At 39.9% G+C, this 16,444-nt stretch overlaps 1 protein-coding gene across 3 annotated transcripts in view; it reads left to right on the top strand.

Moving 5' to 3' along the window:
* LOC127963268 (membrane-associated guanylate kinase, WW and PDZ domain-containing protein 2) overlaps positions 1-16,444 on the top strand; it is a 66,623-nt gene that overhangs the window by 13,965 nt on the left and 36,214 nt on the right. For all 3 annotated transcript variants that reach the window (XM_052563085.1, XM_052563086.1, XM_052563087.1), the window contains exons 2-3: positions 5,205-5,494; positions 11,249-11,365. In XM_052563085.1, coding sequence (XP_052419045.1) covers positions 5,215-5,494; positions 11,249-11,365 — 397 coding nt within the window. In that variant the 5' untranslated portion in view covers positions 5,205-5,214. The remainder of the gene's footprint in view (positions 1-5,204; positions 5,495-11,248; positions 11,366-16,444) is intronic.

Consider the following 16,444-nt stretch of genomic DNA (forward strand, 5'->3'; position numbering starts at 1 on the left):
AGGGGACCAACTTGCTGACCAGCTAAACCAGATGAACACCAGTTAGGCCTAGCTATGAGAACAGTTTAATTTGGTATGCCAGTATATCGTCTAACGAGACTAAATCTTATTTTTGGACAAACTGGTCAGAAGTTATAAGCAGAAATGCCCATTTTTATGTATCTTCTGACCAGTAGGTGGCACTGTGCTGAAACTACTCATTTGCCCTCAGGTCATGATTGTAATAACACATACCAAGTTTGGTCAGAATCTAAAACTATGGGTGGATATAAGATGGTTTCTAGGGGTGTTCTGTGTGGTTAAGTGGTTGCCATATTGTTGCTAGAGTATTTTTGTGTAGGTGCTTGTAGGGTTGAGCAATATGACAAAAATCTTATATCACGATATGAGTATTTTTTTCAGGGTAACGATATATATCAAAATGTAGTTATTTTTGCTTAAAATAAGTCTTTATGATATCAAATGTTTGATATCATAGAAATTTCATAATTTTTATCACCAGTCAATCACAAAAAAACAATACGAACCTAAAAAAAAACTTCTACTGGTTAATCGTGTCTACCAGTACATCACCCACCCCAAGGTGCTTAGTTGCTAGGGCATTGTTGGTTGGTTGCTAGGGCCTTCTGGGGCCAGTTGCATAAACTTAGCCACCATTTTAACACTGTGTCTTAAGAACTTTTATGTCGAGTCTTGAAGAAAAAAAATAAGATGACTAACAAGTCAGTTTAAACAGTTTATGCAACTGGCCCCTGCATGCAGACGAGGTAGATGGATGATTGGCTGGTAGGGCATTACTGGGTGGATGCTAAATGGTTACTTGGTTGCTACATCGTTACAGGGTGGTTTCTATGTTGTCATGAGTGGTTCCTAGGTTTCTAGGATGTTCTAGGTGGTTAATTGGCTGATAGAGGATTCTGTGTGGGTACTCGGCTGTTTCTTGGGTGTTATGGGTGGTTGGTAGATGGTTTCTATGGTGTTCTGTGTGGTTAATTGGTTGCTAGGGTCGTTAGGTGATTGGTAACTATTTGTTAAATTTTTTTTTAACAATTGAATTATCGACCAAGTGAAAAGCACACGCCAAATAATTAAACCTATGATCTGCAATATAATAATATCTCCTTCAATCCATCTATATAAGTAACATAAAGAGTAGTCTTGTGTAGCCAGACCACAAGACTGACGGCTGAAGGTCTGGAATTCATAGCAGCATTCTTTGGCCATCTCCATGAGGCCATATGATCGCCATATGTCAAACACCCAATCACAGTTCGTTTCATTCAGCATCACATTTGGGGCGTTGAAATGACTCCACAAAAACAGACTTGTGTGTAAAACTCTCGGATGTATGTTAAACATTCTATTTCACATACTTTTGAAACTCCAATGTTTAGTTGACCCTGCTCGTCATCACAGTTGTAAACACAGAGGCTTTCTTCTTTTCGTGAGGGGGTTTGGGCGCCACAGCCAGCACCGCCGCTCCCACCACGCGCATCACGCACTGTGCGTAGGGCACCAAGTGCTGAGGGGGCACCAAAAATAGCCTAATGATTTTTTTTTTTAAATGCCGGTATTATTTCATTAGCCTATAGAAATATTAGGCACATTTTAGCCATGTATATGTAACAAAAAAGGGGGAACAAGAAAGATATTTAATAATTGCTCTAGTCCAGTCCGGTCTAGTCTAGAAAGTACGGGAAGTGTGCTGCATGTGCGTGCTGCTGCTATTTGTAATGCACCTCGAACTTGCTGACGTTAATGTTAGCATTAGCAAACTATGTTATTATAACTTACAATTTAAAGACGTGTTTCCACGCGTCTGGAGGTCCCGCGGCACGGTAGACGCGAATTCTCCTCATTCACGCATCCAGTTACAAGAGATTCTGAGTTATGAAAAGGACCATTGCAAGCTGATAGCGACCGGCTTTTGTGGTGGCAGTAATACCCCCACCTTGCGCAGCTGTATCCTACCTGAGTGTCCTGGGACATCAGTGTGGTCGGAGCGTGTCTTCTCAACAGCTGGACATATAGTGAATAAAAATCGCTCTTCTCTGGAACCCGAAAATTTTGATTGACTTGTTTTTCTGTCCAATAAATTTGTAATGGCCCTAGTTTTTTGCGCATTTCATTATGCCTGCCTAGTGCCGCCTAGCCTAAGTGTCAGTTACGTTAAAAAAAAAAAAAAAAACACACACATGGCCTGTTCTCAAGTCCATTTGAAGTTTCTTTTTTTTTAACCGTTGTTTGAAATGGATTAAATCATTATTTAAAATAATCTTGGAGATTGCCTAAATCATAAATGCTGCCGGGTTGAAGCCTGCAGTGATATTTTTATTTTGTTATGGCAGCCGTCCCCTCTGCACATATATTTTTGTTATTCTGCACAAAACTTCATGCCAATAAATAAGAAATATTGCTGACTTGAGTGTTTCCAGCTCTCTCTTTACGTTCGTCCGTTTATTGAAGTTGAAAAAGGAAACGCCTTTTTTTAAGACATGGAAAATCGATTTTACAATCGATTCAATGAACACTTATGTCTTAAAAATCAAAAATGATTTTTTCACAAAAGTGACAGCCCTAGTACTTATTGATGATTATTTAATTTAATTTATTCAAAGTGACATTGAATTTGCAAAAAAAAAGTCTGGATTATTTTGATATTTTTTTTATTTTGTTATTCTGTTGACTGTTTACAAAGTCGGCAAAGCTGTGAAGATTTTCTTTCTCTTTTTAGTGTTCTTAAGTTTTATACTGTGATGCTGCTATTGTGTGTTACTGGTATTGAGTTATTTTTGGTAATAAAAAGTTAAACTGGCAATAACAAACGTTTATTTTTTTTCTTTCTCTGGGTCGGGGTGGGGGGCATCATAAAGGAATTATGCTTAGAGCACCAAAATGGCTAGCAGCGGCACTGGCAACAGCATTTTTGTTTTCAACGTTAAAGAATGCCGCACACATGTTTTGCTGAAATCCTATAGAATTCACCCAATTCAATAACGACTTTGACACTTCTGAGGTGTTTGCACTTTTGTGTCCCATAGTCTTGCTCTTTTTTCATATTGACCGCTTGATCTGCTTTATCCCCTTTGGCTGTCAGAGACATATTTTCCCCCATCTTATCTAATCCTTATCCTCTCTTGTCTCCCACTATCTCCTGCTCTATCTGGCATCAGTCCTCTAACTAACCTACCTCGGCGTTTTCCTCCGTGACCCGACTCCTCGCATTCCTCTTACGTTCATTCCTTCATTCTGTCAGCCCCTCATGCTCCCTCGCCATCTGTCCCGTCCTGATCTCGCTCTCTGGTTATCTCTCTCTTTCCCCTATCTGTTTCTCGCCGGACACCTACACATCACTGCTGCTTTAAAGTCGCTCCCGAGTAAGAGATTGGACGGGGCCGGCGAGGCAATGACAGCGCTGCTCCAATACTGTCATGTCTCAAGGCTCTCTCGCTCAGACTGCACCTGCCCCTCACGCGAGCCCGGCCAACTGTCACTTAGTGGGGCATCTCTTCATGTTCAAGCTGTGAGATTTAAAAATCGCAGTCTCTTAAAATCATGCTCTGTCACCCCTACATCAGATCTGCCCACTTGAATCTTACTAAAGAAAGCTGAAACTCCTTTGAATTTGATACTGCAAATGTTTCCAAGTTAGATTGGATGAAGTTCATTTGTTTTATGGCCTATATTTACTATATAAATGGATTGTTCTCATCCTTATAATGTGAGAAGGAGCTTATTGTACAAAAAAAAAAAAACCTTAATACAGAAACATTTTCAGTCTGAAATGGTTAGTAAATTGGACAAACAATAAAAAAAAGGCAAATAACAATGAATTAAACATGAAAAAATAAAACTGCTACAAAACTCAAACTTTAAAAGCATATTTTACTATTTCCAAACAACCACATAGCTAATTTAACTTTTCATTTTGCACGTGGTAATTGATTTTAATTTAATTATTGCATGAGAATTAAAAAAAATGCAACATTGCATGAAGAGTTTACACAAAGAACAGAAATATCATTATAATAATACAGCTGTAAACCATCATTTCAGTAATCTTTGTGTTTACGTTATGCAATAGTAATTTTGTATATGCAGCCTAGAGCCCAGCTCCCAGTAGGACCGTTTTGGAGGATTCTGTTGAAAAAACACAGTGTAGTGGCCCAAAATAGTATTTAGGCACTTAAGCCACATGGAAAAATGTATTAATTTTATTGCATTAGATAAAATGATATCAAATAAAGAGGCATCTGTGCACAAATTCTGCTAAGAAGTAATGTTTCTTTTCTAAGCAATTTTTGCAAAGACTGTATGAAGTCAGTTTTTTTTAAATTCATGCTTAACCTAAATATTTTGTCTTAAATTTACATTTGTGTTAATGTTTTTTTCATTTAGCAGATGCTTTTATGTCTGAAAGCTTGTTTCACTGTCTAAAAAATAAAAGTAGTCAGTTGTCACTTTTTTCTCACAATTCTGAGATATAACTCAGAAAAAAGTCATTTGTTAGTTGTTAACACACAAATATGAGTTTATAATTTGCAGTTGCAAGATATAAAATTGCAATTCTGAGAAAGAAATATCTGAATCGTTGGATTAGATTACCAAATGTTTTATTTCTTGGTGAAAAAAATACTGAATGGTGAGATAAACTAGACATTTAGAGATGTAAGCTTTGAATTGCGAGAAGAATAACATTTCTAAAGAATAAACAGTTTGATTATTTGCTAACCGATATGATAGCATTTAATAATTTATAAATTTTAAAGCATGTCTAGTCTGCAGTGAAATATTTTTAGTTGAGGGGTTGCTTCAAGTGGCATGTTTGCCTTGAAGAGCTCCTCCACCTGTTTCGATGAAGCAGGTTTGTGTTCATTGTGCCTCCCACTGAGACTGCATCTGTTGATTTGTCTGGAGGCTCCTTACAGCACACATAGAAATGAGGGCACACTCTTGTTGTTTAGGCACCCATTGACCTCCTGCCCTCTCTGATCCATCTCCTCCATCTCAGCCAGATTTAAGAAGGAAATAGTTCATGCAAAAATGAATATTCAGTAATTACTAGTCTTTTAAAACCTACATGTACAAGCACTGAACATATACCAATACACTGAACCGTTTGCATTAGATTTTCTATGTTTAGTCCCTACTGACATGAATTTAATCTGTGTCTATATCCCCCTCTCTCTGTGTTTCTCTGTCAGTTCGTTGGCCATGTCTAAGGTTGCAGTAAAGAAGCTGCACTGGCGCTCTAAAGTGCAGGAGACCTTCGTACCGCTAGTGGGCAGCTCTGGAGATTTGGGAATTGCCATCGGAGGCGGGGCTGATTATGGAGAGTTCCCATTCGTCACCGCGGCACCAGGGGGAGGGATCACAGTTGGCGATGTCATCTTAGAAATTGGTGGAACTCCTGTTTTGGGCCTGACTTTAGGAGATGTACGTGGGCTCTTAAACTCCTGCCCCCATCCAATCCGCATCAAGACAGTGTCTCCAGGTAATGTTGGGACCATACAGTCTGAAAGGTCTGGGCTGAACATGATTTTTGTTCTCTCTCTCTCTCTCTCTCTCTCTCTCTCTATATATATATATATATACAGTACAGACCAAAAGTTTAGACACACCTTCTCATTCAAAGAGTTTTCTTCATTTTCATGACTATGAAAATTGTAGATTCACACTGAAGGCATCAAAACTATGAATTAACACATGTGGAATTATATATGGAATTATATACATGACAAAAAAGTGTGAGACAACTGAAAATATGTCATATTCTATATATATATATATATATATATATATATATATATATATATATATATATATATATATATATATTGTCACGAGAGGAGCACAAGACAGACACAGTGGGCGTGGCGTCAGGCCTCGGAGAGGCTTTTATTAACAGAAATCATAAAATAACAGGGAATAAAAGTGGCCAAAGGGGGAAAGTGTCCAAAATAACAGGGAATCTGGTGTCCTCGTCGTGCTGCGGGATTTGTGTAGGTCGGGCAGTGTTCATCAAGGAAGGGTCCAGGCAAGGGGCGGAGTCCGGCGGCCGCACGCGCTCCCCTCCTTGGTCCGGGGCGCGAGGGGCGGCGGCTTCTCCTAGCGGCCGCGTCTCTCTCGTTGGCCGCGGCGCTGGTAGGGGATGGACGGCCCGGCATCCTGGCCCGTCGGCCGTGTATACGGGTGCGGTTCCCATCCGGATCGCGGGTCCGGCAGCTCACGTCTTGGTGGCGCGGGAGTCCCTCAACGCACCCTTCCTGGACCCACGAGGACACCAGTGTGCATGCACGGGGAAGAGACCGGTCTCCTGAGGAGAGGCGCGTTGGGCTTTTAAACAGCGGCGGTAATGAGGCTCCACTTCCTTCAGGTGTGCCCCATCACACGCCGCCAGCCCTGACTCGTCCAGCGCCCCTCCTCTCACACACCCACTCCAGTCGGGAGCCTGGTGAAGGGCGGCGATTTAGGACGGGGTGCCGGTGATAATCAGGGAGGAGGCAGCTGACTCGTCACATTCCCCCTCCCAAGCGACATCCCCGTCACCAGGGCGCCACCCACACGGGAGTGCTACCATCCTCAACCAGACTCCAAACGGTCGGAGTGGGCAGGGATTCCTCTCCGGGCGGTCCTCCCTCTCGCAGCGCGCCGGAACAGGGACAGAGAAACCGGGTTTTAGTGACAGCCTCAACCAACCACAGGGCAAAATGACGATAACAGAAGTCACTTACCCTTTTGTGGCTGGGAGGCTGTCCCCGGTTTTCCTCCGTCCCAGTCCGGGTTCTCATGAACGTTTGCAAGCGAGAGGGAGTGACGTCACCAGACGTTTCCCAACTGCGCTGTCTAGGCTCCGCCTTGCCCGCATTCTCCACCAGTGTCACGAGAGGAGCACAAGACAGACACAGTGGGCGTGGCGTCAGGCCTCGGAGAGGCTTTTATTAACAGAAATCATAAAATAACAGGGAATAAAAGTGGCCAAAGGGGGAAAGTGTCCAAAATAACAGGGAATCTGGTGTCCTCGTCGTGCTGCGGGATTTGTGTAGGTCGGGCAGTGTTCATCAAGGAAGGGTCCAGGCAAGGGGCGGAGTCCGGCGGCCGCACGCGCTCCCCTCCTTGGTCCGGGGCGCGAGGGGCGGCGGCTTCTCCTAGCGGCCGCGTCTCTCTCGTTGGCCGCGGCGCTGGTAGGGGATGGACGGCCCGGCATCCTGGCCCGTCGGCCGTGTATACGGGTGCGGTTCCCATCCGGATCGCGGGTCCGGCAGCTCACGTCTTGGTGGCGCGGGAGTCCCTCAACGCACCCTTCCTGGACCCACGAGGACACCAGTGTGCATGCACGGGGAAGAGACCGGTCTCCTGAGGAGAGGCGCGTTGGGCTTTTAAACAGCGGCGGTAATGAGGCTCCACTTCCTTCAGGTGTGCCCCATCACACGCCGCCAGCCCTGACTCGTCCAGCGCCCCTCCTCTCACACACCCACTCCAGTCGGGAGCCTGGTGAAGGGCGGCGATTTAGGACGGGGTGCCGGTGATAATCAGGGAGGAGGCAGCTGACTCGTCACAATATATATATACTATATGTTATATATATATATGGTGTTTCTTATCGCCGTTAGTGATCCTTGTTAATATCTAGATCAAAAGTGACTACTAATTTTTGTACATCAACTTAAACCATCTAGTTAACAAGCTAAACAGCGTTGCCCTCTGTGTAATAAGTTACAGAAACTGTTAAACGCACCAACTTAAATAATAAAATACACTTACCGGTTGTGGTCCATAAACAACGCCTTCTCCAGACAAAGTGGAAACTGCTCCATCTTTCAAGAATAATCTTTGTGCAAATCCGGCATTAAACTGATTGAGATTGAGGAAGCTGTCCTCAGCAAAATGTGCTGCACATAGTTTTACATGTGGATTATAATATTTTATGGAACCGAGTTAAACATAAATTGTAACAATTAATCTCCAAGTACAGCATCCCTGGGAAGCCCCCCAAAAAGATGATTGGACTCAGAGATGAAAATAACAGCGTTTCGACGACATGGCGACAAACACAAACACAGCTCTTCCTCTTCTCCGTCGGAGCGCAACAAGACCACGCCCCCTCTTTGTGTTTTCATGTGGGCGGAGGTTAGTCAAAAAACTGTTTTAGTGACGTCATTACTGCAGGAACTAGAGGGATGTAGTCCAAACTGGTCTTTCGATGTAGGCGAATTCTGTTAAATAAAATATCTCGCTTGGCATTGAACTTTGAGCTTTAGAATTTTACAGATATTATTTATACTCTAACAACAACATTACACACTAACTAAAGTTTAAAACATGGGATCACGAAGAACGGGACCTTTAAAACACATTCAAAAATCCTACTGACCCCATTATGATGAACAGTAGTGCAAATTGACACATTGTCTATATATATGATATATAACTATATCAAGGCTTCTTAATGTCATAACTGTATGACAATCTCCCACAGCAAAAAAAAAAAAAAACAAAGGTTTCCTGAAGCAGAACAAAATCCATCTTTGTTAACTGTTCATATAAAGAGTTTGGTTCCTGGTTACAGGATTGCGGTATTGATGTCGCATGGGTTGTATGTCACCCGTAGGTGGCGCTGATATTTATCACAAGGTGTCATGGCATGATGTTTTTTTTGTCAACCAGTTTGTCACACCTGACCATGACCTCCTCCGTCCTCTATTAGATTGATGAGCAACCTGAGTCCTCTGCATCCCCCTCTCCCCTCTCTCTCTCTCTCTCTCTCTCTCTCTATCTCTCTCTCTCTGTCTCTCTCTCTGTCTCTGCTGTTCTCACACCTCTAACACCTCCAACTATTAACTGCAGAGTATTAAATTGAGCTTCGTCAGTAATGTTATAATTCACTGTCATATGTTGCATTAGGTGATGAGAATATCTCATAGACCTAGAAACACAGACTTACGCATACTGCTCTGTTATTAATATCCTCCTTTGATCTGCCTGTGTATCCTATATAAATGCAGTGGCCACAGAAAAGAGGAGCTTTGTGCTAATTCTGGCACTTCTATTTTAAAAAAAGATCAATATGTACTGTCCCTGCTGAAATACATCCAAGTCTTTTTAAAAGCAACTCTGTCTTTCAAACAGTGGAATTGATCATAGTGAACGCCTGAGGATTTGCTTCATTTAGTCCTGTTTCATTTCCAGTATTTCATGTTGATTTTGCACTTCTGCAATTTATTGGATTGCTATACTGGATGATAAATGAATAAACTTAATGTTATATTTGAAGAAGAAATTTTGAGTGATTTGGCACCATGATGTGTGATGTGTTCTGGGATGCGTTCCCCCAAAAGCAAGTTTGTGTGCTTGCAAGTTCTTGTGTTAACAGTAGAGTTCAATGTAATTTACGAACCTAGTTAGCTAACGATGATTTTGGGAAATGTATCCCTCGTTGCCAGATAAATGCAATATGGCTGCTGAGCTGTTCTGAGTGGCATTTAATGTGTTTTTACAGTCGAACAGTATTTTTGTTGGTTGATTTAAGCTTTCTAGTGTTTTTGATAAGTTGCTATGTGGTTTCCACTGTATTCTTGATGGCTTCTATGGTGTTTTAGATAAGATGATTAATGTGTTGCTGTGTGGTTGCTAGGATATGGTTTGTTTTGGTTTTTCAAGGTTGTTCTAAAAGGTTGCCAGGTCATTGTTGCTGAGGTGTATATATATATATATATATATATATATATATATATATATATATATATATATATATATATATATATATATATATATATATATATATATATATATATATAATTTATTTATTTATTTATTTTAATGTAATTTTTTAATGAAATCTTAGAGCTTTATGGCCAACACAACTAACACATTCAAGGCCAAAAAAGATAGTAAGGACATTGTTACAATAGTCCATATCCATCAGTGGTTCAACCCTAATTTTATGAAGCTACGAGAATGCTTTTTGTGTGAAAAAAAACACTTACATTTTAATGACATGTCTGTTGCGTTGCTGTCTATGCATGATCAAAAAGTTCTCGGATCTCATTAAAAATATCTTAATTTGTGTCCGGAAGATGAGCGAAGGTCTTATGGGTTTGGGACGACATAGGAGTGAGTAATTAATGACACAGTTTTCATTTTTGAACTATCCCTATAATGTTTTTTTATGCAGTTAGGGGTTGCTAGTGTGTTGTGGGTTGTTGCCAGATCATTGCTATGTGGTTACTAAGGTGTTCTGAATAGTGTTTGGTGCATTGCTATGTGATTGTTGTATTTTTTGCTTTTTGTATGTTCCAGCAGTCAGAAATCCTCTTAACGTTTAGAAAAGTAACAAGCTACATGATTTGAGGTACAATTCATGTTCATAGCACAAACGATGCAGGACTAGTTACGCGTTGATGTAATTAGTACAGATCCCTGACTGAATGCAGTCCACACTAATTTGGCTGAATGAAGTAGACGGAGTTCAGAGAGAGCAGCAGGCCAGCAGTCGCGTCCTCCTGTAATAACCTAGCGGTCATACCTATATGCTGCGTGTGCGTGTGTCTGCGCTCATGTGGTTTCAGGGCTTATGTTCCTTTATGAGAACTGTGAGCTGTGTTTTATTGCTAAGAGAGGTGGGGTGGGGGTGGGTCTGTCATTTTGATGGGTTTGAGAGGCACTCTGTTCATCTATAACAGCCAAGTGGCCTGTCATCAGAGACCATAAACCACAGCAGATGAAATAAAGAGATCAGCCATGTTGAGTGGAGCACTGGGCAGCCATGCCAAGACTGTGTGTGTGACATTTTTCACTTTAATCCAAGGCTGTGTATGTGTGTGGGAGAATGTCTCTGTAAGGCACACACTTGATTATAACCTGAATGTGTTTCTACCTAGCGCAATACGCCATTATACTGACCATAAACGTGTGAATTCATTGTAGTCTTCGATAGCATTTCTTTGCAGTTCTAGCCAGAAGGCAGAACAACCCTGGCTTCATTTGATTGATTAGAAACACCTCTAATATCTACAAAGGTTAATCAATACTGCCTCCTGGGACTGGGCAGAATGTATCTCTGTGTGTGTTTATTTTCGCAAGCTCTTCAGTTTTTTTGAATTGCAGATTTCGAGTTGGGTAAGCACATTGTCTCATTTGTAAATGTTAATGTATGGGATATTCTTACTGTATGTGTTAAGTCAGAATGTCTCTTTTTGGTCACTTGTCAAACTTTCACTTTCTAATTATTTTCCTGTCCTTTTCCCAGGCTCAACTCTATGCAAGGATCTAAGGTTATACCTGAGCAAATGTTTCACACCAGGTTCAATGGACAGTCAACTCCAGCAGGTGATCCGAGAAAACCTCTACTTGAGAGCTGTGCCCTGTGAGTACCCTGAAAAATACTGTTCAGAAGTTGCCCTTTCGAAGCTTGAAAAGAGTGATCTAACTCATGTTTAGCTTTAATTCAGGTTTACTAGCATCAGAGTGATTTACTAGCTTTACTAGCTCAAAGTGACACTGAAACACTCTTCTGTCATTGGTCAGACAAACAGTAGCCCCGCCCCAAACTCACATCACTGGATGATCTGTTGCTGTGTCTGAATGCTTAAGACAAATAAAAATGAAATACTATTTTTATGATTCATATAGAACTATTTAGAAAATGTTTATATGGTAAGAATTTAAGTAAGATTTAAGGTAAGATTAATGGGGATAGAAGGATTTGAAGAAATTTTATAGTATTTTATGTTGAGAGTCTGAGACAAATCTGGGAATGGAAATCCAAAGCAAAAGTCTACATTTGCTTCATTTAATCTTATTGCATGGATTCATTTGTAATTATTCTTTTCTGTGGTTAAACACACATACACACACAAGTTTAAACAACCCAATAGACCACTAGAAAATGAAGAGCCTGTTATTTCATACAACAGTACTTGCATCTTGCACGCAGACTGATCAAGCTCAAGGTACTGCAGTTTTTCTGATGAAGTGTTAATTGGGGTGCGATCCATTTAATGGAAAGCAGGTGTTGACAGCTCCAACAGGTTTGGCTGCGACAAGAAAGGAAGGATGTGAGAGAACGAAAGAGAGATAGGCAAGGGAAAGGTGAAGATAATTACAAATAAACCATTTTTTTCCCCGTCATTTACATTGCATCCTCATCTTCAAATCCAGCAAGCTGTTATTTTCCCCAGTTTTTATACATTATGCAATCCTTTAATATGAGCAGTGGTGTTTTGAACGCACATCTTTGACGCTTTGTGTGAGAAAACCCTCTTAACATTTCCATGCTTTTCACTTTGCTTTTCACGCTCTTTTCTATCAGTCGTCTCTCTTTCACATCCTCTGTTCCGCTCAACTCCCTGTTGCTTCATTTTTTTCTCCGCCCTTTATCCTGAGCTTTAAAATCCTAATTATATTTTGAGTAATTTCTTTCCCTTTTTAATCTTTGTGCAGCGATAAGACACAGATTTGGATTAACCTCCATCAAAATCATAAGCTTTTATTAAGTAGATGAAGTTCTGCTAGTTTTACAGCGGAATTATTACCAGAGACATACAAAGAGGGGGAAATCATAGGTGTATAAGTCATGCCTTTCAGTCAAAAGAGCCAGTCACTATTTTTAAACAAATATGCTTTCTTTAAATGCATGATAACTCTTGAAATTAAAGGTTTGTAGTGTGATTTGAGCTTAGGAAGCTATAAATCAATCTTTTCAGATTTTATTGCTGAGTTAAATCTATAATTCAGGCAGAATTTTCAGAGATTTCTACTGTTTACATAGAAAGTAGTTGTCTGGAGTGTTACCGAGATGACTGCTGAGTGAACAGAATAGCCTTGAGGGGACTTTGAATTCATTGGGAAACTTTTGTGGCCACTTCAGGAACTTCCTGGTGAGGTTGACGCTCTGTTTTTCTCTCCCGCCGTTCCTCAGACGCTGTTTGAGAAGTTTTCAGTCAGTTTTCGTAGTTCACCCAGAGGACACGATGGCGTCTGGCTCTGCATATGTGTTTGAGCGTGTGTGGGAGTGTGTTTGAAATGTTGCGTCGACTTGAGTGGGGTAATCTCTGATTTATGGCGAAGTAGGTCATGTCGAGCTTGACGCTGCCCGCCGTGTGCCATTCTGCTTGCTGAGCGAGATGCACACACAAGAACACACAAACAGTAACTACAGGCATGCCTTTGAGCTTGTCTTTGGCTCTTCCAAAACTCACATAAGCTTCATTTGTGATACAGCAACACACTTTAGGATGCACACGTGCTGCTCTCACATGGACACCCTCAAACATTCATTATTCAAATACTTGCACGGAACAATGAACGCATGAAACACACTGTTCTCCTCTTCATCTCAGCCTGTTGAAGGAGGAAGGCCCCTAAAGCTAGGCACTTTGTCCTCACCTAAAAATGCTACAGTAAGTCCTGGAGAACGACAGACTGGAACGTTTGCAGATGTTTCAGCTACTGATGTGTGATAATAGTTTTAGAACCGTGCACTTTAATTTTCAGTCATCCATTGTGTTTGAACTTGCAGATAATACTCTATGTTGCAATAGCATGCGATATTTGGCCAATATTATAATTGGAGATGGTTTCTTTACTCCTCTTTGATGGTGTGTTTAAGATACTGTATCTGATTAAGACATTAAGACTGATTTCACAGCATAATTTGTCAGACTGACAGATTGCATTTGAAAAAGCTGATTCTATTATGATAGTGAACCGAGTTCAGATTATGAATAATTATTACATGGCAGTCAAAGCTATAAAGGACACAGATTTGTTCAGAAGAAAGTGACCGTGACGTCTGTTACAGCATGCAGAGAACTTGTTATCAAAGTCCCTTAAACAAGACCGCCCAGAGAGCAGCTGTCTTGCCACTGCTTCCTATTTCTGATTATTTTATTTTTTTGTGAATTTTTCAAAGTGGTCTGTTTCCTCATACTTATGTCTTTTACACGGAGTGTTACTTTTTTGTTGTATCACACAATTACTCATACATTTATGAATATCTATAGACACACTATAACTATAGACACAAAAAATATCTATAGATACACATAACTGCTTTGTAATCATGAGTGTTGGATAACATTACATTAAAATGAATGTTATATTGTTGTGTTAATCCTGTTGTATGTATTATTATTAATATTATTATTATTATTATTTACATTTAGTAATTTAGCAACCCTTTTATCGAAAGCGATTTAGAAACACATAGCAATACTTTTATCACTCTGTCATTCGAAGTCCCATTGACACCAAGTATCAAATAAAATGTGAATCAATTTGTTACAATCAATCATTTCATTCTTTGGTGAAATGAAAATTCACATGCTTTTAAGGTAAAGTGTTATTTCTGCACCACTAACACAAAAATAATAGCAAGTTTCTCCACATCCTATGAAAAAGATTTCACACAGCCTTTAAATCATTAAAAAATAAAGATTTTTTTCTCACTTCAGTGCAGGTTATTTGATAATACAGATTTCATTCACAGTTATGTAGTGAATATATTTAGGTATAATGACTATCATAGAGGTGTATTGTTAGTAATAATAGCAGAGCTATTGTAATGCAGTGCTGCCTGGCAGGTGGTGTGTAAATTTATAGGAACATTTTTAATTTGTCAGCAGTTTCTTTTCATATCTTTTCACCATTTGTTACCATTTTTAGCTGTTTTTTGTATGTTTCTAAAACTTTGAGACCAGCTCTATCAGCTTTACTGACAGCTGAGTAACTTAGATGCTTGTATTATAAATGATTTTGTAATATCCTTGTTATCTAGCAGAATGTCCAAGCTGCAGTTTTCCATTGAATGGAAATGAGTGATGGCTTGTCCCCATGCACTTTTGTTGTAAGGAAAAATATGTTCACCCAAGAAAGAAAGTCATACAGGTTTGGAATGACATGAGTAAATGAGTAAATGATAACCAAATTTGCATTTTTGGGTGAATTATTCCTTTAGTGTAGCATAGCTGTGTAGATCACCCAGCCTGACCCTGAAGGGGCTTTAATTTGGCTATAAGCAGAGTGGACAGGAAAGCCTGCGAAGGCCTCTGGGTGTGAGCTCTAGTTTCATCTGACAGAGATGGAGAATAGCAGAGTAAACAGTCTGGATGCCTCCAGCTTGGTAGTCATACTTTACCTGTCCGATATATGCAGCAGTAATGTTGACAGTAATTGGGGCGACGTGAATGCATAAACCATCACACCATGATCTAAGGTCAAAAATGAAATAAATAAATCAATGCAAATAGCCAGAATCAAAGCCTGACCTTGTATCTGCTGACAAAAATGAAAAATGTTAAATCCTTATGTTATATATTTGGTTTGTTGCATCTTATATTAAATACATCCTATGTGTATCAAATTGCCAACCAAAGGCTTTTTTCACTTAATCTGTCCTCCACTTCTCAGCTAATTTACCCTTAGTGCAAACAGCATATGATTTCTGTTTCCACATTGCATGAAAATCATCGATCAGTATTTGCACTTAGTGTGAATATGATGCTATTTGTATCTCTTTACATATGGTGCACATGGTATCCAGCACTATATAGCGTCTTTTGAATAGCTGCTACCTAAATATTATTCATTCAATACCAAAAAGTATTAAAATTGTGAGGTTCAGTTGCCGTTTGGATGTTGCCAAAAAGTGTATAGGCATTTTAGCAAAATATCACAAGCAAAAGGGCTATTGTTCATGATCACACAGCTATTTCTTTTGATCAGTGTGACAAATTGTATGACTAACTTGAACCTGTTGTGAAATCTGATGGTGGAAGTGTATACCCATAAGAATTTCCCAATTGCATGGATTGCCATTGAAATAATTGGATTTTGGTGCATGAAAATTTTCTTAACAACTTTAAACATGACAGCAGTAAGAGCAAAAGTGTGTCTAGTCAAATGAGTGCAGTATAATGACTGTATTAGACAGTGTATGACTGTATCAGAGCATTATTATATAAGGTCTGTCTCATATAGCTGTAGTTAGGAGGACAGTGTGCAAATATGTTGCATGCATGCATTCAAAATACAGTCTATATAGCAGACTTCTGAAATCCGCAAGGAAGCATCTTAATTTCATATTTATATTTTATTTTATTTTGAATTTAATTCACTTTTTGATTGCATTTTCTGGCTTGATTGGATTGTGTATTGCTGCTTATCCCATTCCTCATTTCAAGTTTATAAAGAGGTCAGCAGTATGCATACAAGCAGGTTTTAATATCAAGTTTTAGTGGAGTAAATTCACTCTCACTGCATGTCCATTCGATTCCCACCACAACAGATGATATTGTTTTTAGGATGTATGTTCAGAAGTCATTTTGTATTGATTCCACACGAGGGCACATTAGAATAAAACAAATATAGCTGCTGTTCAGTTAAACCAAAGGCACTGAACAACAGTCATCGACTGGGCCAGCGGGCTGAGAGAGAGTTCACATGG

The sequence above is a fragment of the Carassius gibelio genome, chromosome B8 (assembly GCF_023724105.1).
Source record: "Carassius gibelio isolate Cgi1373 ecotype wild population from Czech Republic chromosome B8, carGib1.2-hapl.c, whole genome shotgun sequence".
In the NCBI taxonomy this organism is placed as follows: Eukaryota; Metazoa; Chordata; class Actinopteri; order Cypriniformes; family Cyprinidae; genus Carassius; species Carassius gibelio.